This window comes from Embiotoca jacksoni, unplaced genomic scaffold (assembly GCF_022577435.1).
Source record: "Embiotoca jacksoni isolate LCO1_2020_lvr unplaced genomic scaffold, fEmbJac1.0.p SCAF_23, whole genome shotgun sequence".
Classification (NCBI taxonomy): Eukaryota; Metazoa; Chordata; class Actinopteri; family Embiotocidae; genus Embiotoca; species Embiotoca jacksoni.
Window position 1 is genome coordinate 1,019,921 of NW_027185374.1, and position 27,157 is coordinate 1,047,077.

Consider the following 27,157-nt stretch of genomic DNA (forward strand, 5'->3'; position numbering starts at 1 on the left):
ATGTTATGTCATCTTGGAGTTCAGTAAATATTATGTCTCTGAGCAATTGCAAATTCACAGGTCTTAAATTTTCTCTCAACCTTTTTTTATTTTATTTTTTTGAACATGAAAAGCTTGTTCAGAGGGGACAGGCCATTTTCTCTGTCTCCCTGTTGTTTATGGCTTCTGTTTGTGCAATCTGGTCCTGTCATCCCAATAGATACTGCTGAGGATACATGATACTGCCCTGGACTGTGTACATCCTCTATCCAGTCGCTGCGGCTCCCCTTCCAATACATGTAACTTTTTTTTGTAGCCACACAGAGCTGCTATAAACCTTCAAACTCTGGACAGTTTCCTTTTCCACCTTGAGTAGAATCTGCTCAAAGCAAAACAGCAACAGAAAGCAATAGATTCAGTTTCATAATGTACAAAAAAAGCTTGTTTACCCTTGTCCAATTAATAGTCTTCAAAAAATGTAACTCTTTAATTCAAGACATCTGTCTAGACTCAACATTTGGCAGTGATGTGCAGCAACCATGAAGGTAGAAATGCTATCACAGAACACGCCGCTGCAGCCATAATCCTATGTGGAATGCATTTTGCTTCAACACCTTGTACACAAATACTTGGAAAAACAAATGGAATTGGTTACAAGCTGTATATTCTATAGGAGACACACATCTTTTGTGAGAAAGTGTTGTTGGATGTCGAAAAAAAAGGGCAATAGTTTTATTATCTGTTAAGTATTGGTTACCTAAATAGTTCCATACACAAATAACAGAAATAAAATATGACATTGCTTGTAAAGTTCTCGGTTTTGAGTATCTGTTTCTCACCTTTTTCTGGTCTCTTGGTTTTCTCTCCTCTAACCTTCGACTGATTCTTCTAGCGATGATTTCAGTGCTCTAGAATGAAGTCTAACTTTTTCCAGCCCAAATAGCGTGTGACCCACTTCTATCAGAAAGAAGAAAAAAAAGAAGCAAATGGAAAACAGTTAGAAGGTCTGCATTCTTTCAAACCCACAATATGGTTTTTTTCTCTTGAGATTTTAACGTTATTAATTAAGCAATTTTGTGCTATATTCAAACGTATGGAGATGAGCTCTTTGTAAATCAACACAATAACACCAGGAGTAACTTACTGGCAACGAGAAGCTGTTTGAAAAGTAGCTGAATTCATAATGTAAGATCCATGTGTGGAAAGTCAGCTGGGCCTGGACTCAATCATGAAAGCGTGGCCTTTTCCCCTTTATATATATATATATATATATATATATATATATATATATATATATATATATATATATATATATATATTTTTTTTATATATATATATATATATATATATATATATATATAAAGGATCAGCAGTTTGCTCTGTGCACAGACTTTGACTGAAAACTATTACAGATGATCTGACGAATCCTGGAAAATAGCTGACATATGATGTTTTAGTGCCGTGTCATTATGGATGGGTATCATAGTGTTAGCTTGGCTGAGAAAAAACAAACACTTCAACATCTTTGGACTAATTTAAAAGACTGTGTTTGTGTGTGTTTGTGTGTGTGTGTGTGTGTTTTGTATATGTGTGCATGAGTGATAGAGGCCACCTAGTCTTCCCTCTGTCTTCTGATGTCATCTTTTGGCCTCACCTCTTGATCAAAGCAGATGCAACAAATCTCAATCCAGTATTCAGTCCAAAATCTAATGCTGAAGAGTGAGAAAGTCACCAGAGCTGTAAAATCCATCAACAACTTTGGTAGGAACACAACAACCAACCCCGTACTTCACCTGACACCCTGAAGTCCCAGTGCTGTGATTTGCTTGATTTTTGAGTTTAACATTTGTAAGAAAACAAGCCAACGATGAAAAATGTGCTTCCATTGATTCACAAGGACAATTTTAGACATTGAGTGAACCGCATGAAACCAACTTGCACTGATATTTTTTTTTTTTTTCCAAAATATAGGCTACTCATGACCAAATATGTTGATTATTATAGGTTATATTTACCTATAACTATAAACATTTTATATATCCACCCATTTTCTGTTTACTTCTTCTAGCAAACTGACCGCTCACCTACTTTCTGTAGCTTAGTATGCTAGTTAATGCTAGCTAATATGGTAAACTAACATCAGTTGTCATTATTATTTTTCACAGTGGAAAGGCTTGTGATGTTAATTAGCCAGCAGGTTTTCATTTTAAACCAAATTATCACCTACTATACTCTGGCTGGGCAAACGGCTAACTTAAATTTGGCTGTTTCGAGAGTGTGTCTGTCTAACATGCTCATGTGCCTTGTGTTGTCAACATTTTAGGTTAAAAAAACAACACTTGATAGGCTGATATGTCAGAGTGAGTCTTCTGTTGTAGTGAACTTGATGATATAGCCCTTAAACCAAGTGATACTGAGCCCCCTGTGTGTTTAGTTAGTTCAATATTTCTCTAAAACTGGATTCCTGAATGCAATGTGCCATCTTATTAGAAATCTCCATGAAAACCAGATGTTGGGGCTGTTTTAGTTTCAGAAAGTCAAAATTCAATAGTTTTTGTTTTATTGTAATGAAAAGTTTAAGCATGGTGCATCATTTACGAGTTTGAGCATCACATGCTCTAAATTCTGATTTAACATCTTTCCAAAATGCAATTTCCTGCATGTGGAAGCCAGTGGTGCAGAGTTTGAAACTTGGATCACCGTCTTGTTTTCTTGCTCGTAGCTATACATCGTCTTGTCATATTGGTTATGGTTTATCTATTTTGCTTATTCCCCCTGACAGCCCTCATCATTTCTGACCAGGACACACATGCAGACAGTGACTATATCCTCTCTAACATCTGTAGCAGATGTGGTAGCCTTCATGTACATATGTTTATGAGGTGTGTTTGTCCTCGTGGCCAACCTTTTTCCTTTTTTCTCTTCTCTTTTTCTTATTTTCTCTCTATCTCAGCTCCTCCGGTCGTTGTCATCAGAGACCACTTACATCAATACAGATTAATATTGTTTTTTATTGTCTTAATGGTCATCTTTGGCTGCTAGAGTGGTGACAAATTGGTCTGCTATGACTCCAAAAAACAGCCTTTATCTCTCAATCATTGCTCAGGGGAAATACGTTATGCCCTTCCAGAACTCCCACTGCAATTAATGTCTTTTAAATCTGACTGCCATGGCATATTGGAGCCAACTTCAACAAGATACTGTCTGCACTCCTCAGATAAGAGATTGTAGGGTGGTTGTAAGGAATGTAAGAACCAAGCTTTTTCTGCACTATTTACTATATTTCTTGCACAGATGTGAATAGAATTAGAATCACAACCACAATCAACATGATAGTATGAGAAGGATTAGGTGTAGTAGTTATTGATGAACAGCATGTCAAAGTCTCCCAGCTCTTGCAGGTTATAAAGAGACTTTTTTTTTTCCATTCTCCGAGGAACAATAGGGATTAATAAGAGTGATATGTTAACATTTTCTGTGAGGCAGAGTTGCCCATTATGTGGCGACAATGAATAACCTGTCTGCTACTGGATATCATCAATTTTACTTCGAGTCAAAACAGACTGAAAAATGCTTGTAATAATTTTGAGGCAACATCTGAAAAGGGCAGCGCTGGGTCGATCTCACGGCTGAAAGTTAATCGAAATAGCTTGTAAATATATTTCTGATGAATAAGCAACAAAAATAAAGTACCTTCCAATTCATTCAGCTTTATCAGTGAAAGATTTTCCAACTGCCTTATTGTGGTGCCGTCACCCCTTATGATTATACTTTTTCCTATTGGTCACAGTTAATTTACACAAATTGGAGCGTAATTCATTTTCAACAGCCTATTCGTTGGGAACAATTTTATCCAAATGTAGAAACGATACATATTAATATTCAGTTTCATATTATCTGGAATATATCGGAGATAATCTGTTCAACAAACTTCCACTGAAAATCTCTCCAAATGTAACAGTGCAGATGTGGATCCTGTGTCAAGCAGTGGTGAAAAAAGTATTCAGAGCTTTTACTGAAGTATAAATACAAATTGTTAAAATACTTAGTTACAAATCAAATTCTACATTCATAACCCTTCTTAGATAGTGGAACAAAAGTATTATCAGAAGAGTACATTTGATTTTATAATCTATCAAATGTAAATTGGCAGTGTAATATAACTAAAGACATTCATTTGAATTTGAGGTGCTTCAGTAATTCCTTTTATTTTTTATCCTCTACATGCATTTTATTGCTTCTAGTTATTTTGCTGAATTAACACACAAAGCATAAAATGATTTTATAAATATGATTTTTACATATTTTTCTTCATAAAACATGTTGTTATAAAAATCCAGCAGTAATATGTAGCTTAATAACAAAACACCCACAGGGGCCATTTTTATCAATGATGATTTTTTCTTTTGGCCTTATAGATTTTGCAGTTTATATTCATTTCACTTAAGTGGTTTCAATGCTGAACTTTTACTTGCAATATATAATTTTTGACAGTGTGGCACTGTTGCTTTTAGTTGATGTGAATTACATCCTTCTGTGCTGAATAAAAACACTCACTCTGCAGAAAGATGGCCCCTGTGAGTGACATATGTATTCTATATTATTAGATTGTAATGAATTGTAAAGCCTTAATTTTGAATTTTTTTTGCTATAGTTGCCAGGTAATTGTAATGGAGTAAAATGTACAATATTTGAATATAATATTTCATAACACTCAACGAAGATAGAAGTACATTAGAATAATATTTCATTTGAAGTTTATTTCTAACACTTAAGTACTAAAATATGAGAATTTCACATAGACTAATTGTACTTAGTTAATTTCCACATTTGAAACCTGAATATTTACAGGCAGTGTGTTTACTCACAGCTAATAGGTTAGTCCATTTCTTGCTCACGACCAGGTGTTTTCTGAGTTCTTTTTTTTTTGTTCTCTCTATCACCTGCCTCGTGTTATTTTTGTTTTTTATGTTGTTTTTGACGTTTCATCACCTCATAACAGTTGGTGTTCCAACTGGCTCACCTCGTATTGACTCAAACCTTCCATGAGGTTGATTAAGTAGATCTGGATCACGTGTGGAAGCTTTTGCTAGAAAAGAATGTGGCTGCCGGAAAAACTTATGATATGATTCATGTTTTTGGATTGCTGTGGTTTTCATAGCACCTTTATTCAATCTCCCACAGTTCCTGAGCAAATATTTGGTCTTTTATTCTTTGTCCATATACATACAAAACTTACATAGTAACTTTTAATGAATTCTGGTGTAAAAAATAACTATGATGGTTTCAGGACAAAAATAAACAAACCAAAAGTAGCTGTCAGAAGGTGTTACATTAGGAAATATAAATGTCACGACTGAAAATTAACAGACCTATACACACATTAAGTGCCCATTCTTACAGTTTGCTTTGCAGCTTGTACTTTGGTCCATTGCTACTGGTTAAACTGTATGTGTTGCATTACTGATGAGATAAATAACACTGGATAAGGACCTGTCTCTGAGATAGTTGGGAATAGTACAAGGACACTTTGAGACAAGAGTTAAACAAAGCAAAAGTATACATGCTTCTTTTTTCCTCATATACAGACTGCTCTATATAAAAAGTGCATTGTAATGATATACATTGAGTTGTTTAAAAAGTACTATATTCTCTGTCTGTGAAGCTGTAATAAATTCGTAGTGGTGTCTTTTCGTGGTGGCAGGAAAAAGTCATTTTTAAGGGCAGGGCCAACGAAGGTGACAGCCTTTGGTTACCCTTGGTAACAATGTCTCATCCTCCCTTCCTGTGTTACCACTTCCCAGGAATGGGCACCCCGCATTCATACCAGCCCACGAATGGATGGGGTGTACGTCGGCCAATAACTCCAAATGAAACTGGCTCCTGTCTGTAGGCACGATAATATCCTGCAACAGAAAAATAAAACAAATATTGGGCAGGTTTCCATTGATATTGAGAGCAAATTTAAAATAAATTAGCAGATTTAAACAAAACAATGTACGTCTCTGTCGACTGCTGTTGAATATTAGGACATAGATGCATAATGATAAACAGTATGTGATGTCACTTCTTCAGTCAGGTGCCATTAAGCCTTTGCAGAAGAAGACCGTGAGATAAAGTTAAACAATGTAATGAAAAGAGTGCTGGTCAAACCTCAAACAAATGAAAATGGCATCTCACCAGTGAACATTAAATCACATGCATGAACTTGGCCACTTTTATTTGTATTGACTAACTTTTTGACAAACTTTGATTTGAATGTGCAAATTGAAAACGGGTGAAAATCAGGTGAATGAAAAGGAATGTGCATCTGCACACATTAATATAATACAGCCTGAGATAGTCATATATCAAGACTTAACATACGGTTAGAAAAATGCTATAAAAAGTTTTGTCCATTTACCATTCTCTCAATCGCTGTTGTGCTGGGTAACATGTTCCTTTATTATGACAAATAGGGGGTTTATTTTTAGGTATTCCCATATACTGTACATTGTTCTGCTGTAAAAATACTTAAGGTAGTACAACAAAAGTGTTTTATAGGTGGGAATTGTCCACAGCAAATGCATTATTTACTCCTGTTTGAGTAATATTTAATAAAAATGACATCATCCAGCTGTTTAAGTTAATTACTAAGCCTTTTACCAAAATTAAACAATATATTGTGACTGGTTTTACAAAACTTCTGTTTAATTACATCATCTGTTGGAACCCATAAGTTTGCTAATAGGAAACATCATAAGGAGGTGTAAAAGTCCTGAGACAAATAAACACATTACTGTTTTCCTTAGGCTTTGTTGAAAAGAAGTTAAACAGAGAAAATTAGCAGCCTTATCTTGTAAATATAACAACACAAACAAGCTGCGGCACTGGAGATTTGAAAGTTTACAAAAATTGGAATGTCCCTACACTGTTGCTGGGAAATCAAATCCAGAAGGTAAAGATTAAGCAAATAGTTAAAGTTTTGAAAAACAATATTGTGAATTTGGGCATTTCTAGCATGCAGAGTTACAGGATAAATAAAAGAAGGTATGGTATAATTAGAAAAATGTTTCGGAGTAATAAAAAGCATGTGAGGTTTGGGCTAAAACATGCAAATCCCTTTAACAAGTATTCATTTCAACATTATTCTGCATCTTTGCATAGATAAAATACAGCTGGTCCACTATAGAGCCAAAGCGCCAGCCTGCATAGAAAAAAAGTGCTATTAGGCTCAGTCTAACAATAGAAGCTTCATATGTGCCATGTGTTCTTGTTTACCTTGTGCTGAGGGCAGATTATTTGAGAGGTAGGCCGGGCCCGTCCTTCCATCCCTGTAGGAGTCTACAAACTGGCAGTGGTCCTCTCCCTGGCCAAAGGTATCTCCTACACTGTAGAACGGCTCTGTGGGGGGAGAGGAACAGTTATTAGGACATTTTCACTTATTTAATGTGGATTATTTACGACGATTAGTATTATATAAGGACATGTTACCTCTTAGCCCGTCTCCCATGAAGATTTTGTATCGTAGGGAGTTGCACAGAACTACTCCCACAAACTTCCTGTACCAAGTCCGCTTGACGTACTGGCTGCCCTTGCAGCTGCTGTGCATCGAGTTATACTTGAAGGTGAAGGGAACCCAGATTGGTTCTCCACCTGAGGAGCAGAGACAAACAGAGGAGAGGCATCAAAACGGCCCGACTTGGTCCTGGATTGATGTTTGAAAGAACGAAAGCTTTCAATTTTGGATCTCAGTGCAGCTTCAGTATAGAGCATGACTTGTTGACGTTATATTAGAGATGTGTTGTCAGTGTACATACTCACCAGGTGGTCTTTCAATGAGCAGAGGGTCATCTGAAAGAAAGAACGTAAACATTTCACCACAAATGAAAAAGACAGCAATGCAAATTTAATGCATTCACCTGATTATAAGAATGAAAAATCACTGTAGTGTGTAATTCAGTGTACATCTGGTATTCTACTTCACTGCAGGGATGGTTTTCAATGTGGATATCACGCATTGCAATAAAACGTATTTTTGGAGAGTAAAGAAAGAAAACATAGAGCTGAGGGTTTGAACTAATCGTGCATTTCAAGGTTTATGTTTGCAGGTGTGGACAGGATACACACCTGATTCCGTGACATAGGTGAGTGTATCGCTGACTGGTCCCAAACCAAACACATTCTTGGCCTGCACTTTGAAGTAGTATCTGGATGAAAACAGACCACAATGTTTTCATTTAAAGTGAGATTTTGTCGTTAAAGTATCTTTCGGCCAGCTTTGTTGTGACTGGTTAAAGGCGAGGAAAATGATTATGAGCATAGCAGATGACTTGGCATGCTTCAGCCCGGCTGATTTAAGAGTAGTCCGATTTATACTCGTGCGATTCCAAAGTGAGCGCAGCACAATAAAATGGCTCATGTTGAAGGGAGAAGGAGAGAAGACCGGTGGAGAAAAGAGACGTAGAAAAAAAGTGAAGATTAACAGATAAGAGGACAGGGTAAGAATGAATAGAAGCAAAAGGGAAGGATGTGGAAAATGCAAAGCACAGAAATAAATATATGCTGAAAGAGAGTGGAAACAAAGGTGGCTAAAGGGAGAGAGTGTATACTCAAAAGAAAAACTTCTCACCAAGAGCTTTACTATATGGCACAAGCTTTATTGCCAAAGAGTAAAACAGAGACGTGAACTGAGCTCATTTTGTCTCCAGGTGGTTGAAGAATTATAAAATCCAATCAGATTAAAAACAACACCAGAGTCAACTTCAAGATTCTGCAAACTTTTCCACTGTAGATGACTGGTACATACGAGCTTTCTTCCACTCTGTGAGGTCACATACAGTAGGTTTACGGTCCGTCAATTTCTAGGCAAAAACTTTCACCGCATACAGCCACAAGGCCTGGATCCAATCACCCCGGCCACGTGATGACGCTGACCAAAATATGTCACCAGAGAGAGAAGAAAGAAATGCAGCTGCAGAGAGATGATGTAATTAAAGCAAAAGTGAGGAAGAAATTTGAGTAAGCAGAAAGAAAATGTGAACCATAATCTAAAACAAAGAGATTAGACAACAAAACCCAACATCAAAACAAGCTAGCTATTTCATACTTTCAGTACAAAGATCTTGGAGTCTTTTCCATACATTCAGAAAGTAAAGCATTAGTATAACTGAACAAACCAATGATCATTTTTAGTATCAATTACCCATTTTAGTCATTTCTAGATTAGCTGTTTGAGAAATAAAATACTAAAGAACAATTGAAAAAAATTGCCCATCACTTCTTCTTGGAGCCCAAATTGATGTAATCAAATGTCTTGATTCGTCCAATCAAAATCAAACGAAAACCAATTTACAGACAAGGAAAACCAAACATTCTCACATTTGACAAACTGAAACCCTGAAATATTTGGCATTTCTGCTTGAAACCAATTAATCCCCTATCAAAATAGTTGCTCCAAATTTAAAACTTCTTATTTCTCAAAGGATTTTTACAGTGAGGAATAAGACGTTTTATAGTCTTGAGTAATTCAATTCCATTTTTATAGTCGAAGTACTGGAAGGCAATGTTCTCAAATCCAATATTTATGTAGCTGTTCGGTATCAATAGTCAGCCAATTCAAGTCTGATGCAAAGTAGTTTTTAATTTGAGAAGAGCTGTGATATAATAAGGCATCTACACATATAGTAAATTACTTAGTCTTAAGAAGAGGAAAGCTTGCAAATGCAAGGACATTTTCCACACGTTTGCACACATAGCTTTGTTTAGTAGGTTAGGTTAGGTTAGGTTAGGTTAGGTAGTTACTTTATTAATCCCCGAGGGGAAAATTTTTTCGCTACAGCAGCATACAGAAGCAATAAGATAATAATAGAATAATAGAAAGCAATAAAATAGCAGTAAAAAAATATTAAATATAAAATGCACAGTATATACAGTATAGTATATATCTATATATATTATATACAAACAACCAAGAAACACAGACAACAGTGTTATTGTTGTGTGATGGATTTTGCCAGATGTGAGTTATTGTAAAGTCTTATTGCGGTCGGCAGGAATGATCTCCTGTATCTGGAATGATCTCCTGTATCTGTCCTTGTGACAGCGGAGCTGGAGGAGTCTTTTGGAGAAATTATTGTGTTATTGTGTTATTGTAGCTCAATAGTCAGTAGCTCAATAGTTCTGGCAACCAGGAGGAGCCTCCAGCATGGGAAATACCAACACTGTCCCATAAACCATCCCATGATCTTGAATACAAACCGGTTGCCAGGGAGGAAAACCTTCTTTGCAAACTCTTAGAAAATGTTATCCTTGCACGCAAGTGTAGTGTTTGTGTTCAGCAGCAGGTTTTTTGTTTCCTGCAGTCCAAGATGACCTGTCACAACACCTGAGTAGATTCATGCTTCTGCTGGCCTTAAGGATACTTGATGAACACACACATCTGAAATTGGTTATCAGTTTTTTTTTAATGTATATGGTTATGTTGTTTGCAAACGTTTATCTCGAGGGCCACATGGGTGCCACAACTGGACTTTTAAGACAGTATGTGGTTAGTTGCATACATATATAATCTGTTGGGAAGTCAGAAGATTTTACAGAATTTGTGTATATTGTTGACTGACTGCAGCCCATGTGTGGACCACTCACCTCACCTCACCTCACCTCACCCAGACAAAAAAAACATGTGTTTTTTCCAGTGAGGACTTTAATTGACTGTGTGTTATATGACATAAAGCCTGATAGCAGTTTCACCTTTATTCTGTATGTTATCATAATTATGCAGACAACACACACATTTACATAACTATATCGCCAGGGGACTGTAATCCCATATAAGGGCTGTAAATGCATTGAACAAATGAACAACTGGATGTGCCAGAATTTTCTTCAATTAAACAAAGATAAAACAGAAGTAATTGTTTTTGGTGCCAAGGAAGAATGATTGAAAGTCAGCGCTCAGCTTCAATCACTGATGTTAAAAACCACAAACCAAGCCAGAAATCTAGGTGTAGTCATGGACTCAGACCTCAATCTGAACAGCCATATCAAGACAATTACAAAGTCAGCCTACTATCGCCTGAAGAATATATCGAGGATTAGAGGATTTATGTCTCAACAGGATTTGGAAAAATTTGTCCCTGCATTTATCTTCAGTAGACTCAACTACTGTAACGGTGTATTTAAGGGTCTCTGTAAAAAGTCAGTCAGACAGCTGCAGTCCTCACTAAGATCAAGAAAGTGGATCACATCACTCCAGTTCTGAAGTCTTTACACTGTCTTCCTGTCAAACAAAGAATTGACTTTAAAATCCTGCTGTTGGTTTATAAAGCAATGAATGGTTTAGGGCCAAAATACATTTCTGATCTGCTGCTACTTTATGAACCATCCCGACCCCTCAGGTCGTCTGGGACGAGTTTCCTTTCTGTTCCCAGAGTCAGAACTAAACATGGAGAACCACCGTTCAGTTTTTATGCTTCACATATCTGGAACAAACTCCCAGAAACCTGCAGGTCTGCTGCAACTCTCAGCTGCTTCAAATCAAGACTGAAGAGTTTTCTGTTTGCTGCCTTTCACTGAACCAGATTTGAGGATGTCTTAAACTGCACTGTAACTTTAATCCTATTTTTTAGCTTGCTTAATGTTTTAATCACTGTTCTTAATTGTATTTAAATGTCCTTTTCTTTTGCCTTATGTTTTGATGCTTTTAATGGTTTTATGTGAAGCACTTTGAATTGCCTTGTTGTTGAAATGTGCTATACAAATAAACTTGCCTTGCTTTATTCTAGTGTCTAGCACATGCCAAAGCTTATCACTTTTTTTTTTTATGAATAGCAGAAGACAAATTAAATCTAATTAACATACATTTTTAAATGAGACAAAAACACACATGCACATTGTTTATCAAATCTCCAGTTCAAATAAATCAAGAAATTTAGGAAAAATAAGGAATGATTAAAAAAAGTAACTTGTAAAATGTCACAGCAACATAAAATCTTGAAGCAGAAAACCATAAAAGTACAGGTGAATGAAAAAGAAATCCAGAACTGCAGCCCTCATCTATTGGGTTCATGTTTCCATGCATTTATTTTGAAAACTGTCACCTGAGTCTTGTAAGACATGGCTGTGGAAACATGCTCTAATAACTGAAACAGACAGTGATGGCTGTATCTGTGTGCAAGTGTCAGATAGTATGTGCTGTATTTACATTCCACTGAATTTTCCAAGGTTTCAACAGCATGTCACATCAGATTCAGAACGGTTTCCATTCAGCCAAACTCATTTCCTTCGCTCTGAGAGTTTAATCAGTGTTACAGCATCCAACTCACACTCTGCTCTGATCGGTGTCAGCCTCGTTTCATATCACATTAGTCCATATTCCAACAGACAACATACACATACACATGCATACATGAAATCATATCAGAAAAAACACATGAATTTCACATGTGCAAGAACTCCTGTGATCACGTGACCAAATACACATGCGATTGTGCACATGTGAAACATGTGCAGTTCTATTCTGCCCATGGGAAATGTGTTTTTTGAACGTTTTCATTGTGTAATGTGTGAAGCCCATGCAGATTTTCATGTGAAAACCTTTCTACACATTTTCCCAATGTATCATACATGTGATCACGTGGAAAACATGGGTAACTAATGTGTTTTATTTCTATAAGGCAGCTCCTGCTGTTCCTGCTTTCTATGACTCCCACGTGTGAAGTGTTACTGCAAATCACTGCACCTAAGAGTGTGGTGGATGTGCAAACATCAACATCTTTCCACACATACAACTACTGTCGGGTTATTCATAAATGGTGTACAGTGATAAAAAATAAAAACATACTGAATAATATTTATTACCTAGAGTTGGGTTTAAGATTTTCCACTGGCAGGTGTGTCTCACTGGAGGCTCTAGAGGACCACCGGTTGTTTAGGACATCATCATAGGAAGCACTGTGGACCATGTAGCCTGCAGGGAACGATACAAAACATGTGCAATCGTTGTTAAAAAATGGAGATCAGATACTTTGGAGAAGCAGCTAGAAATGAAGAGACTGCGTATGCTTATGTAAAGTCCTATGTGAAACATAACATCACCCTGAAGTTTAGTATGAAAGAAAGGTTTTGACAGTTTAAGAGATACGCTTATTCACTTTTCTTTTGCCAAGAGTGGGATGAAGGAATCCATACCACTCTCTTAGTTATAACGTTACCACTGAAAGCCAGCTGGCTAAGCTGGGCACTGTTCAAACCAAGGTGTAAAAATTACATGGTTTTTTTTATGGGTTATGTTCCCGATCATTTCTTGACTGGGCGCAGTAACTTCCTGGACTGCCCTGGTAGCCTGGCAACCCTGCGGTGATGAGGTTAATCCAGCTGGCTGCTGATGGTAGCTTCATATTTACAGTTCATGTCAAACTATTTCTTTAAAAAGGCTTATAATGTATCTGTAATGTACTACTGCAGCCTGCAAACCCCAAATTGGAGTCGCATGACTTATGACTGATGATTTATAAAGTACCATCATTTATTCAATGAATTAATTTGCTTTGTGACAGTAGGTGGTCTACCATACATTTAACTCAAGAAAAACGGCCCTTCTGGCATCCTCTGTAGTTTATTCTGACCGTCCTCCAACCTGCCTAACTCTCTTTCTGTTTTCTTCTTCTTCTTCGTACAGACTAATCCTCAGAATCTGCGAAGTAACCTGAGGTCACAAGGCCCTCAATCATTCATGTCAAAACCATGGAGACTGGCTCTGCCACACATCAAACTACCAACTGTTTCTATTGGATGTCTGAGTTTTACTCTCTATTTTTACTGGAGTCACACCAACACAGCTGGCTGCTGACAGGAGAGAAGGGAAATACTAGCCGCTTTGTTTTTCTTCTTTTGGGGTTTCATTCCTTCTCCATTTTACATAGTTAAACTGAGGTTTCATAAAGTAGTAGCATCTTGCATTTGCCATCTGCCTCTGTGCTATGTGCAGACTATCTTTCCCTGTACTTTAATTTGTCAAAGGTTTCCCTGGAAATTGGTGCACAGAGCCAAAAGCAACATGTATAATACTCAGTGAATAATGTGTACGTTTTGCCCAAAGCCTTTAAAGGAAAAGGTCATCAATTCATCACAGAAATGGAACCAGACATGGGTTTCAGGTGAAAACTCACTTAACCACACGCTCGCAGCTGTTTCCATCCACTTGTTTTAAAAGCCGTGACCCATAAGTCATAAGGCACGGTTGTGCAAACACGCCGCCCTAATAATTAAAACAGTGCCTTGTGATTGGATCTGCATGTGTGAACTGCACCAGCATATGTGTGTCAGATAATGTATCCTGTATATGATATATTCCATTCTTGCCGTTGTGTGTAGGAAATTCACATTAATTTCCCATTAGAAGTTAGAAAGGCTGAAAGTTTAAACAATTGAGGGAAATAATTTTTGATGTCATTCATAATTTCAAAGAAAACAGCATTTTCCTGGTTGTTTTATATTTCATTAAAAAAAAAACAATCGACATTAATGTCACAACACTTAAGAACAGTTAGTTTCTGGAATGCAACATGTAAGATAAAACTTTAAAGGATATACTTTGTTGGTTTTCTCTGACATGTTTATTTCGAAACAGCTTCACAGTCTTCAGTTTTGGGAAAGTTAAAGTGTAAAAGTCCGCAGCTCAGTGATGTATTTTGTTGGACAGCAATGGAGCTTTACAGAGGATTAATTAAAATCATGCTGACAATATAGGATCAGTTCATTGTTGCTTGTCATTTCTTCACAGGATTTGTTGACTATAAGAAACACAGTAAATTCCCCAAAGTTGTGTTTTAAGTTATTTTAAATGAAAAAAAAAAAATAGTTATCAAGTTCCAAAAAGTCCAAACAAACAAAGTAATAACAAGTTTGTGAGCAGTGAGCAGAAAGGAAACACCAAAGAGAGCAGATGGAAAGAGAGAGAATAAGAAAACATCAGTGACACTGCTGACCATCTATCTGTATCTGTTTTACAAATCAGAGGAGGAACCCTTCCACAGCATGACCAGGAGCTTGTGTTTCCCTGCCAAAGAAAACATATTGCCTCTCTAGCTGGCCAGACTGCTACCTCTGATAGTCCACCATGTCTCATATAATCAGCTCTTATCTTCAGTCCCCACTCGATTCCCTTTTTTCCATGTGTCAATTTCTAGGTCAAAGGAATCTTGATTTTCCCTGAGAAACGGTAGGAGAGCAGCCTCTATGTCATGGTTTCAACACAGTCTGTGTTTTTTGATGATTTATTAACAATAAACTGCAGGACTGAGTTCTTAAAAGTCAGTCCAGAGGGGTGCTGGTGGCATGTTAAAGGTATCTGCTGATTAAAAGTTGATGAAAGAGAATCGCCAGGTAGTTTTGGACTTCACAGTCAAATTTAAACACATATTATTTGTTTTGCCTCTTTGCGGCCCTTCTGTTGTTATGAATGTAAACACACTTGTGTGGCTCCTAAGTCAAACTAAAATTTGAATTTTCCTTAGGTTTTCTGGAAAGAAATAAAACTATGACACCTCTGGATGAGTGGTTTCCATGGTAGCATTTCACTGACATTTGAGTATGTTGTTTGCAGACATGCTGTCAAGCTACATGGTGCACTGCTGACTTTTGACAGGCACACAGCAATAGTTATGTACTGCCCCATCTCTTCTGACCAGACTGATAGAAGCAAGTAGTTTTGTAACTTCAGCTTCAACTTCTCCTTAACTAACTAACATAACTGAGGAACTGAAGTCATGGGCTAGTGTAGGGAGATCTCAAAATCAAATGAGACCAAACAATGGCTAACCCACTTAATTTACAGCGTTCAAACACATACAGCATCGCTCAATCTAGAAGTGCTACATGTTGGGTAAGTACAACTTTAACTTATTTTTTCTATTCACAATTTTGATTTAAAGTATGAGCAAAAACCAACATGCCAATGTACAATTTGTGTAATGATGGAGTAACAATTAATCATTTTAGAAATGACTTTGAGTTCTGTAAAAACAAAGTTTCTTACCTGACACCATGTCACCCTGCAGGGGCCGGGCCCAGTCCAGGATGATGAAGGAGTGGCAACCTTCCATGGCGACCACAGTGAGGTTATGAGGCTTGTTTTTCGGAGGCTGGTTCTGATTGACCGTCTCACTGTCCTTCTTTATCAGGTCTTCCAGTATGTCAACCTGAAGGTACTCCAGAGCCTCTGTTAAAGAGCAAGGTGCAGTAGGGTCCTTTTGGATGTAGTTCAAATAGGGAGCTGGTGGCAGGAAAATATGATGGAAAATCATGTAAATATAGGCAAAATAATTTTTATAATAGGAATATAAAAAAAAAGATTGTTCTTCAATGGACAAATGAAAAGAATTCAAAACATACTACTACTCTTCCATTTACATTTTTCCAGTTACAGTCATTTTAATATAATTTGTGCTTTCTTGATATATATTTTTTTTTCCTCAGGTGACTGTCCCCTTACCTTTACTTTTCTCCTCTCTTCTCCTCTTAATTTACTTTATTTATTTGTTTTCAGTGACTCTGGCAATGTGAGCAAGACCTACAGCTGTGAATACTTTAGATATCCCATAATTCCTAGTCTGTCTGGTATTTGGAGGGAACCACCACAGCCTGGAGTTGCTCCCACCTCCCCAGATGATTGTGCTTCTGTGAGTGCCAAGAGTCTAACACATGTCAGTATCTTCACATCAACTCGCAGACTGTTATGCTGTTTGCATTAGGCTGCTACATGCTCCTACTGTATGTGTATATGCAGTCATGTGGCCTTTGTACTACGCATTCATAGACCTGCCATCAGGGTGAGCAGATTTATGTATCTGTGTAATCGCAAGGTGCTTGTAAGGTTGTATTTTTCTGGACAGTGGAACTGTGCAGGCTCACGCACGTGGAAGATCCAGATGTTATGCTTTGGTCATGTGGTCATTTTTAAATGCTAAAAGCACCTCCCTGAAGAAACACACTGTCTTGTTGAAAAACCAAATCCAAAACCAATGACGAAAACTGGCGTGTGTGAGCCTGACGTGGATTAAATGTCAATGGGAAACAGTATCTGGACAGTTCACATCATGTCAGCTCTAAAATCAGCCTAGTAAGGCATAAATCTACATCCTAGTTATCCAAATTTCCCGTTGCTTGTTTTCTCGTCCAATGTGGCAAACTCCATCCATCTGGAAGTTACGGTCGAGCAGATTCACGCAACTGCTGAGAATTATTAGTTAATAGTTTTTGTCCCACGTCTGCCTTGGACTAGATTCACCCAAGTCAAACCAAGCCGGGACAGATAAAAAGACAAAGGAAGTCTCTGTTAGACAGTTCATACAAAGCATGTCAGTAGACTGGCAGGCTCAAAAAGTGGACCTAAAATAAATTAAACTAATAAACAGGACAGAGGAAGTCTCCACATCGAGCCAACATACTCTTCTTTCTCTGCTGAGGTCAGCACCCTTAACTTTTATTATTTTCATTTTGGATATGGGAGGGTAATAGCTTTCAGATGACTGCTTTTAAGATAGCGGCTGTTTACTGAGATAGATGGTGTACAGAGTAAGTTATTGTTCTATTGCTTCTTCTGGAGCAAATGATGCTGACAATTCTGATGCTGTACTGATAAAAAAAAAAAAAAGCAGCCATAAATCTTCCCTCTAGAAGGTCTCAAACGAGTTCAATATAAATGGCAGTGACATGTTACATTTAATCTGTCAATGAGGGACAGTAGAGCCATTACTCAAAGCTCACATAGAAGCTCACTCACATGCAGATCAATAAACCTTGACTCTGACTGGCCAGAATATGTGAAATATTTGATGCCAACCACAATTGGATCTGAGTTAGCTGCCTTGTCACCAGTCTAAATTAAAGGGGCACTCCAGTAATTTTACATGTCAAAGTCAATTTACTCACCGTGGGCAGTGCTACACAGCCTATGAAAACAATTGTACAATGTCTTCTGCAGCTTTAAAGGGGCTTGAACAGGAGGATGACAGGGAGCGTCTAACCAAAGACCTTATTGATTTGCAGGCTCTGGTATTTTTGGAGCTTGACTATGAGCAATAGTGCACTGCATTGATTTTGACTATCACAATACTAAATCACTCCACAGCTTTCATGAAAATATAAACATTTTAGTTCAGGTTCTGGTTCATCTTGGTTCATGCATTCAGCCATGTAAGTGAAATGGTCCACTGTAGGAAATGTAACCTGCTCTGCTACATATGGGGTTCTTTGCCTCCATGTTTTGAGTTATGTTTTGATAACCACACTGCTCCAGGGACGGTAAGAGTACTTGCTCTTAGTACTAAAACGTCTGCGTTTAAAGAAATTATCATTATGAAAACTTCAAGTGCTAAAAGTATTTATTGATCATGTTCGGGAAATGCTGTAAATCTATTATTGAAGCCTGGAGTCAACATGTGTTGACCAAAGTATGCACACAGGAACAGTAATAAGACAGCAGGGGGGGGGGGGGGGAGTGTTTACAAGGATCTCAAGTCTAGGGACCCTGAACAGAGTCCTCTAAGAACTTTGTTATTATGATCCAATTACGGTGTGTTTGTGGATTTTTCGTTTTTGTTACTGTACCATCTGAGGAAGTCACAGATTTATGAGGCATTGCTAAGAAAACCGAGATTGAGGGCCAGATTTATTGTTATCCAATTTAACTCCACCGCTAAACAAAACAGAGTTCATCGTTATTTACAGCGCTGAGAGACATTCATCAAACACAGGAACACACACATTCACAAAGACAGACCCAAAAAACGTGACACCGCATGGTCAATCATGCTTATTGACTCTCTTGGCTAGAGACATTTGCTATTTATCAAGTTATTAAGTAAAGATAATGTTTGTTATTCTTGTTAGTACTTGACAAATCTCAAAGAAACAAATATGCACTCTCCTCCTAGTATTGGGTAAAGAGTGGCTTTCTATACATGAAGTCAAATTATAACATATATGGGGGTTTAGTTCCTTATAAAAAAGAGTACATTATACGTATGTTGAATGTGATATTCAATAATAAAAAAAAACTACACTGCAAACCAAAAGTTAAACTCGGGAAGAAAAACCATCAGAAAAGTTTATTATCTTACTCCTTGGGAGGAGCTAAAGTATTGGGAGCAGGATGTTTTTCTGTCAATAAAAATAAAAGTATATCTTACTGATTATCAGAGGGCTTAAGAGAGATCCAGCATACATAATAGGATAGAGACTCAAAGCTAACTTCTGGAAGAGATTACAACGAACCAACAATATCGTTTTTGGGGCCACTTGGGGCAGCATAAACATGCTGTAAACATGACAGTGACAAACAGTTGCTTATTTACACATCTCATGTTTTTGGACACATGATAAATGTAAGTCCAATATTCACTCTCGTTTTAGCTCTGTTTTGGGTCTATGCTAACATTTAAAGCATATCTGACTCTAGTTTCTAAATGCTCCATCCTGAAAACAATTTCCTGTTGTACCTTAAAACAACTGTATGAGAGCCAAAATAGTGAATCCATGGGCTGATAAACTGAAACAATTATCTGAAAGACATCATACAGCACCATAAAGCAGAGGGGAGTTGAGTAATGATCCCCTGTTGCTTCATCACAAAGGGACCCTTTCGTATTTAAGTAGTTATGTGATCATTTCTTTTCTTTTCGGTTTACAGCAACAATTAACAGTGGACAGTAGTATGTCTGACCGACTGCATAGAGCATATTAAGGCAAGTGTAAGTATGTACAAGCATGCATTTGTTGACAGACTTACCTGTGAATCGTTTCTTCCCACTGAGGTCGAACTTGGATGAAGGGCTTCTGTTGAAGGGTCTGGTGGCTGGCTCTGGAGTTGGGATCTCTGTAGTGGTGGTGGTGGTGGTGGTGGTGGTGGGTGATGGCAGAGTTGTCTGAGCAAAATGATCTAGCAACAACACGTGTCAGTGAGCTTTTGATCAAAACAGATTCATATTATTTACATCCTAACTTAATAATAAACTGCTGTGTTTCATTAATCCTTTCTAAATGTCACCATAATCTGTGTAATGAGTCAGATAGATTTAATTAATTGTGGGCAGATGTGTGAGCTTACTAATACCCATGGCTGTATTTGTTCTTCCCATATTTTCCATGTGAGGGGGGCTTGAGGACAACAAGCATTTCATAAGTCTCCAAAACTAACAAATGTGGCGGTTTTCAGGGTGAAATTCAATTAGTGCCTTCATCTTTCATCACTGTTTTTTTTTTTTTTTTTTTTTCCTGTGCTGCACCAGTGGACCATGGTATTACATCATGGTCCACACACATGCAACCATCTTTGCGCCGTTGCAAATAAATGCTAAGAAAGTATTGTAGCAATCAATGTGACTTCACTAGCAAACCCAAGAAAGACAGAAAATATGACATGCAGCTGATTCCTTCAGACATCCAAATACCTGCAGTAAAATTACAAAGTGCAACATCAACCAAACTCTGCAGTTTTCCATCCAGCTAGTGTTTGGCTGAAGCTGAGGTTCCTCTATTCCATTACAAGGCAATGTTAAAAGAGCAAATACATTGCATTAGATTATAGGCCAGGGCATTTTCTTCCGCTTAGTAATACAGTTCACATGCAGCATGCGTCCAGTTTTTGGAATAAAAGTGATTAAAAACAGCCCATAATGGATAATATCCAAAACCCCAGCAATGAACCAAGACCAAGCCAAACAAACGTACAAGAGGAGAAACAATGTGAAAACCACATGCAAGGCAAAGAGGAAGAGATGGGAATAGCTGGCAAACAGATCCACTGACAGATAAACAGACAGAGAACAAACAGTGTAACTGTCAACAAACAATGAGCATACAGTGCAGTTTAGTCTGTCCCAGCCTAGTGGCGGTAGGTCGGTCCAAAGCCAAACTCAGCCAATACCTTTCTTAAGAGATAAAGCATCAGGCAGCATGGTCACTGTAACCATATGGTCCATTTCCATTCCTGAGGAGTCCTCTGTCAGAGAAGTAGAACAAGCTGTAGCATAAATTTCACACAACTATGGACACATGTCTAAACTGGCACATACACACACTGTAGACATGTACACCCACGCATCCATATAAGAAAACTCACTATGAACAAGACAGTGTCAGCATTATAATGGGAGGTTTTTGCAGTGTAGTTAGATATTTTTGTGGGGCGCTATCTGCTGTTACAAAGAAAACAGGATCTCAAAAACTACAATGAAGTGATAATTCAATATGGTTCTTACTTAAATATATCATTATCAGTATTTGTTAAAAAAATATATATATATATTTGCATTGCTTAGCAAGACTTTATTGTTTGTAGATCTAAACCAAGTAAGACTTTTTCACTTCCTTCAAATGTTCACATCCAGTTATGTATAACTTCAGTGCCAATGCTTTTCTGTTTATAGTTCAAAATGCTGTCTGAACTCCATAATGGGGAAATCACAAAGCACTTGAAGTTTAAAATGCAACACAAATAACAACAAAATGATTTTTTTCTAATTATGAGAGTTCTATACTTTTTATATTTGTTTTTCTGTAGGACTGTTAGGATTTCAATACTATTTTTTCATATTTTGGTTTATTGCAAATCTGATCCTCTTGGACTTAAACTTGGTTTAGTTTGATTATTTTAAAATTCCTCTTCATGTGTGCAGTAATAACAATAACACCACATTCTGTGTTTATGCATGTGTGTAAGTGTGTTTCAGTCCACACAACTTGTAGTGTGTTTGGACCCACAGTATTCTGACCACAGCCAGCTCCCATCCAGAGACTTACATGTGGTTCCTGTGGTCTCACATAGACATACGTACTGTACATGTACACGTGCACACTGACCAGTTATGCACACAGTTATAGAGTTATAGGACTCTGCGGGTACAGACAGGAAGCACTTACTATTGTAAGCAGTATATTGTTTCATTCCTGTAGCACAAATTTCTACTGAGATTAAGGAGTCTACAGCGTGTTATAAATTTCAATTTGAAGACTCACCTTCTGGATAACAGTCCAAAATTCCTTCTGGCTCCAGAACCGGATACCCATATTCATCTGTTTTGGAGAAGGTTCCCGGTGGACAGGTTGGGTATGACAGTGTGGTGGTCATCTCTGTGGGCCATTCAGTGGTGGTGGGCCACTCAGTGGTGGTGGGCCACTCAGTGGTGGTGGGTTCAGGTGTGGTAGTAGGAGCGGTGGTTGTGGTGGTGGTGGTCCTGAAGCGAGATAGGTTCAAACCAAGAAGAGGCTTCCCTCCAACCATGAGGACCTTGTCTTTGGGGTTTATGACAGGCTGGCTATCTCTGCCATGGCCAAACAAAGCAATCCCTTCCTGGTTTACAAGGGGACTGCCCATGTGGTCTGGAGGTTGGTGAATGGGTAGAGTGAGCAGAGGAAATGTAATATTCATTACTTTTTCTCAGGCAGTTGATAAGTAAACCCCAAGTGTACCCCATTTATATAAAAACACTGAATACCCAATTAGTACAGTATCAAATTGCCATTCCTCACAAATGATTTAACAGGTTTTGGCTAAAGTAATACCGTATTTATTTTAAAATGGTGACCAAATACTGAAAATAGTGACAAAAACTAGATTTTTCCAAGGTTGGTCTGTTGGTTAACTTGCACACTAACTGATGAGTGAGCAAACATTTTAAAAGATTTAATTAAGTACATTGTTTCATATAACATTTCAGCTCTATATGTTTCAATAAAAGTGACTGAGGCATATCACCAAAAATTGTACGTCCATCCTCTCCAAGCACCACTCTCTTGGGTGCGCCCTGGGAGTCCTGAAGGACTCGCCCATCCTGGTTCATAAGAACCCCCCTCTCCAAATCTACCACCTGAAGAGACAAAAATATAAAAAAAAAAAAAAAAATCTAAGTAGAAGTATAACTAAAATGAGAACTATTGTCTTATCCTGACTGAGAATTAGTCATACTCCTATTCACGACTTTTTCCTGTAAATATACTCATTTGTTTGGATTACCCATTTGGATCCATCCGGTCCAGTGATAAACCTCTGACCAGTAGCCTTGCCTGTTCCATGAGAGGATGACGACTTTTCATCATTTGCTGCTGTCCAATTGGGTCGTCCATTTTTACCTGACAATTACAGGAGTGAACTCGAGTCATTGTGTTACAAAATTATTCAACGATCACAGTATCAGAAGTCATCTAATATTCAAACAACTTTTTGCTCAAGGAGGTCCTTGCACCTTTTGAAAAAAACAGTAGCTGGTAGCAACATATTAATCACATGCACATACCAATTGAGTTTACCATTTCCATTGCCGGGTTTGAGTCCTCCTCCATTGTTTGGTTTCCCTCTAATGATAGGATAGCGAGACCTACCCCCATGGACTCTCGATGAGGATGAAGGCAAAGACGATGATGATGATGATGATGATGATGATGATGATGTGGACTGGGAGTTGCCTTCAATCAATCCCCCTGTCTTAGTCACAGTAGTGCCACTGCCAACGTCACGATCTGATGTCAACACTGGCTGCGGCACTTTTGAGGGAGAAAAAGAATCAGATGATGATGAGGAGGAATCAGACGAAGAACCCAGCTTGGAGTTCTGTGCTGGCTGTGATCTGATGGGAAGCCTGGAACCACCAAACTGTCTGTTAGCTAGAAGAGGAGAGCGCCCCCTCCCACTGACCCCTACACCGGGACGACGATGAGTTGGAGCAACTCCAGAGGAAGTGCCAGGTCTGGTCCTGGGTGAGGCTTCCCTTGTACCCACACTCTCATTGTCTTCTGCATTTCTGTGGGGGTCAACTGAGGTAATAGTTGGATTCTTCTGGGCTGCTGTGGGGTCTGCGAATTTATCATTTTTCCTACTGATTTCACCACTCTTCTCATCAAGATAATCCGTATTACGATCATTACTATTGTCTTGCGAGGTACCTCTGTGGATGGGCTCACTGGAGTCTCTGCGTCCACTTGAGGAATGATGGGAATTAGAATTCGTGGATGTTGAAGAGGAAGATGATGAAGACAATGAGATAGTTGGGTTTCTATTCTCACGAGATGCTGTATTTTGATTGGTCAAAGAGGGCTTAACTGAACTCACTCCAACCCCATTCTTTAGTGAGTCATGAGTGGAAGGAGTCCTCAGACTTTCACTGCTCTCCTGTATTAAAGACACTCCTGCAGAACCCGTAGCCCCGGAGACCCTTGTGGGTGTCCCCCTCAAAATTGGTCGGCCAGCCCCTACAGAGGATGACACCCTGGTCAAGGGAGTCCTACCATCCTGCCTGGGAGATGATGCCCTTGTGCCTGAACCAAATCGGCCTGGGTAACGATTAGCTAGCCAAGGAAATCTTTCAGCAAACGAAGGGCTAATTCTGGTACGAGAAACAACGGGTTTTTCATTAGTGTTTTCATCCTTTCCTTCGACCTCCCTTTTCTCCGCCTCTGTGGGTTGCGTCCTAGAGCTTGAAGCAGAGTCCTCCACTTTTGGGACTTCATCATCTGTGTTTTTGTCATTAGTGTCATCAGTTCCCTCCCTGTATGATGAGTCTCGCTCTCTTGATGTGTGTGGACTCTGTGAATTGTGTGCATCATGTGAAGTTGCAGATCCATGAGAACCTCTTTTTGACATTGATTGGGACAAACCTGATGTGTCTGCAGCAGAAGGGTGGTTTGCGCTGCTCTGTGAAGTGGATGGATTGGTGCCTTGAGAAGTCCTAGAGCCATGAGACCTAGACTCTGATGTGGACTGTGATTTGTCAAAATTATATGAATCTGAGGTTGCCTGGCTGTTGGAAGTGATTCCTAAAGTTGACCTTGAAGATGTTGGATTGAAAGTATGTGACTTATCGTGGTTCTGAGTCCTGTCTGGCAAAGTGGACTGTGATGCTGCTGAACCTCGAGTGTTTGATGTTACTTGGTTCTGAGTTCTGCTGGGAGAATTTGACTGTGATGTGATGGCAGGTTTGTAACCATTTGCCATTCGAGTCGAATTCCCTCTAAACAAAATTCCAGGGTTTCGGCGGCCATTACCATATCTAGAACCAAAACCCAAACTGCTAGTGCGCCCTGTGGAAGCAGAACCTACAGATTTTGAGTCTGTCTGCTGTGAATCGGTTTCTTTTACAACTGTCGTGGAAGGGTGTGCATGTGCTACGCTGGGCTTATTGTAGATGTTTTTGGTCTCCGGATATGTGGAAGCTATATAGTCCTTTCTACTGGCTGCCGACTCTTGAATACGTGAAGAAGAGGAGGATGAAGAGGAAGTAGAAGGAAAAGAAGATGAGGAGGTATCCAAAGAAGAGGAGGAAAGGGAGGTAGAAGCAGATGAGGAAGATGAAGAAGAAGAAGATGAATCAGTGGATGAGGAGGAGGAAGTAGCCTTTGATCCAGTTTTTTTATGGATCCTGATCTTAATTGGCTTTCTGTTTGGTGTATTAGGGCGAACAGGCACAGGGTTAGTAGGGGTGGGCGTCAAAACTTTAAGACGGGGGGGTTCTGTAGTCTGGGGCACTTCGTTATATTCCACTTTGTCCTCAGATTCAGGGGAAACCTCGTTGTCTGGTTCTTTTGTCTCTGGCACAACCTCCATTATTGTTGTCTCTTCTACTGGAGGTGATGTTGTGGGTATTTTTTCTTCCTCTTCTCTGTCTGGAGTTCTTCCTCTGGTTGAGCCTCGGTTCACTGTATTCCTGACTGAGCCCCTGACAGAGGAGAAGATGCTGTGAAAGGAGCGTGTCTGGGAAAGTGGACGTAGCCGTCGGTTGACAGGCGCAGCAGGACGTGGCCGTGGGGGAGTGGTTGGTTCTTCTGGCACCTCTGTTGACTGGAGGTTGGATTCATCATGGGCAGTATCCTGTTTGGAAGGAATGTGGCTTGTCCTGTGGCTGTCCTTGGTTTTTGAAAGTGATGAGGCAGCACTGCTGGCTGGCAGGAGAAAGAAGTCATCATTAGATTTAGTTTGTGTGATTTTTTTTTTTTAAGATCACATTCACAGTTACTGTATAAGATCAAATGTGCTTACATCCTGGCATGGCAACACTGAAGACCTTGCTCTGTGGTCCCATTCCTCTTCTGTTGGTGGCTCTAATCTTGAAAATGTAACGGTCTCCAGGTGTGAGGCCATCGATGGTGGCTGTGGTGGTGCCACTGCGGTGTGACACGCTTTGCACTCCAAATGGTTTCATAGCCGGGGCGTAAGACAAGATGTACTCTGTGTGAAGGTAGAGCATGAACAAGTGGTGTGAAGAGGTGGTGAGAACCTTCAGGGAAAAATGTCAACTAGTGCCTTTTGTAAATCTGAATTCAAGAAATGTCCACAGTACAAGGAATTTTTGCCCTTTTTCCTATTAAGCCTCTCATAACATTGGGTATGTGTTTTCAAGATTTAAAGCATCTATCCATTTATAACATTTAGGAGCATTACCCTAGCTTAGAGAACTAATGTTGGGGGCGCTATAATAGCAGGGCAATGCCTTCCTTTTACAAATAAAACTGTTATATATTGATTTAAAATAAATGCCTGACCTCTTATTCTTCCATTGGGTTCTTCAGGTGGATCCCATGTTGCTATGACAGCAGTTCCTTTTCCTCGTAGGGGCTTGACCTCAAAGTTCTCAGGTGGCCCAGATGGTGCTAGCAAGAGAGGAGAGTACAAGTGAATGGAAATACAGGGGGGAGAAGGAGCAGCAGGAAAGCAACCACAGGCAGTATAAAGTAAGAAGGGTGAGGAAATTGCAGCTTAAATCGTATAAAAATAGAAAGAACATTTGTGCCAGGACACTTCAACTGAAGAAAATACTGCTGCCACACATCAGGAACTGCCTCTTGAGATCATGTATGAAGCTGCAGATGGAGATCTGAACTGTGAGCCAGGCAGTAAACGCTGACATCCCAATGATCCACAGCTCAGGAGCTGCTATGACATTGTATAAAAACTGCAATCATGACAGAGCTACGGCCAAAGTTAGAGTCATATATCAAATGGAAGTAATAGGCGATGAATGTGATGAGGTGTGGTATGAGGAAATAAGTAGAAAAGAGCTGACAGACAGAGTTCACACAAGAATGAATTCTTTTCTTTATAATCTAAGGAAAATTCAGGGCTTTAGCTCTCTATACGTCTTCACAACTTCACTTACAATCACTATCCCTCAGCTGTATCACATATGACAAAAATAATTTATAAGCA

The 27,157-nt window shown here is 38.8% G+C and overlaps 1 protein-coding gene across 2 annotated transcripts in view; it reads right to left on the minus strand.

The window, feature by feature from the left end:
* Positions 1-5,114: 5,114 nt before the first annotated feature.
* fndc1 (fibronectin type III domain containing 1) overlaps positions 5,115-27,157 on the minus strand; it is a 35,822-nt gene continuing 13,779 nt past the window's right edge. Inside the window, exons 8-22 of one of the 2 annotated variants that reach the window (XM_069158131.1) lie at positions 26,494-26,601; positions 25,991-26,179; positions 23,269-25,893; positions 22,976-23,091; positions 22,718-22,829; positions 21,979-22,341; positions 20,888-20,962; positions 19,751-19,900; positions 15,998-16,234; positions 12,820-12,928; positions 8,089-8,168; positions 7,783-7,812; positions 7,453-7,614; positions 7,240-7,362; positions 5,115-5,885 (exon numbers count right to left, since the gene is read on the minus strand). In XM_069158131.1, the coding sequence (XP_069014232.1) occupies positions 5,770-5,885; positions 7,240-7,362; positions 7,453-7,614; positions 7,783-7,812; positions 8,089-8,168; positions 12,820-12,928; positions 15,998-16,234; positions 19,751-19,900; positions 20,888-20,962; positions 21,979-22,341; positions 22,718-22,829; positions 22,976-23,091; positions 23,269-25,893; positions 25,991-26,179; positions 26,494-26,601 (4,595 nt within the window). In that variant the 3' untranslated portion in view covers positions 5,115-5,769. The remainder of the gene's footprint in view (positions 5,886-7,239; positions 7,363-7,452; positions 7,615-7,782; positions 7,813-8,088; positions 8,169-12,819; positions 12,929-15,997; positions 16,235-19,750; positions 19,901-20,887; positions 20,963-21,978; positions 22,342-22,717; positions 22,830-22,975; positions 23,092-23,268; positions 25,894-25,990; positions 26,180-26,493; positions 26,602-27,157) is intronic. The other variant, XM_069158132.1, reaches the window with a different exon arrangement.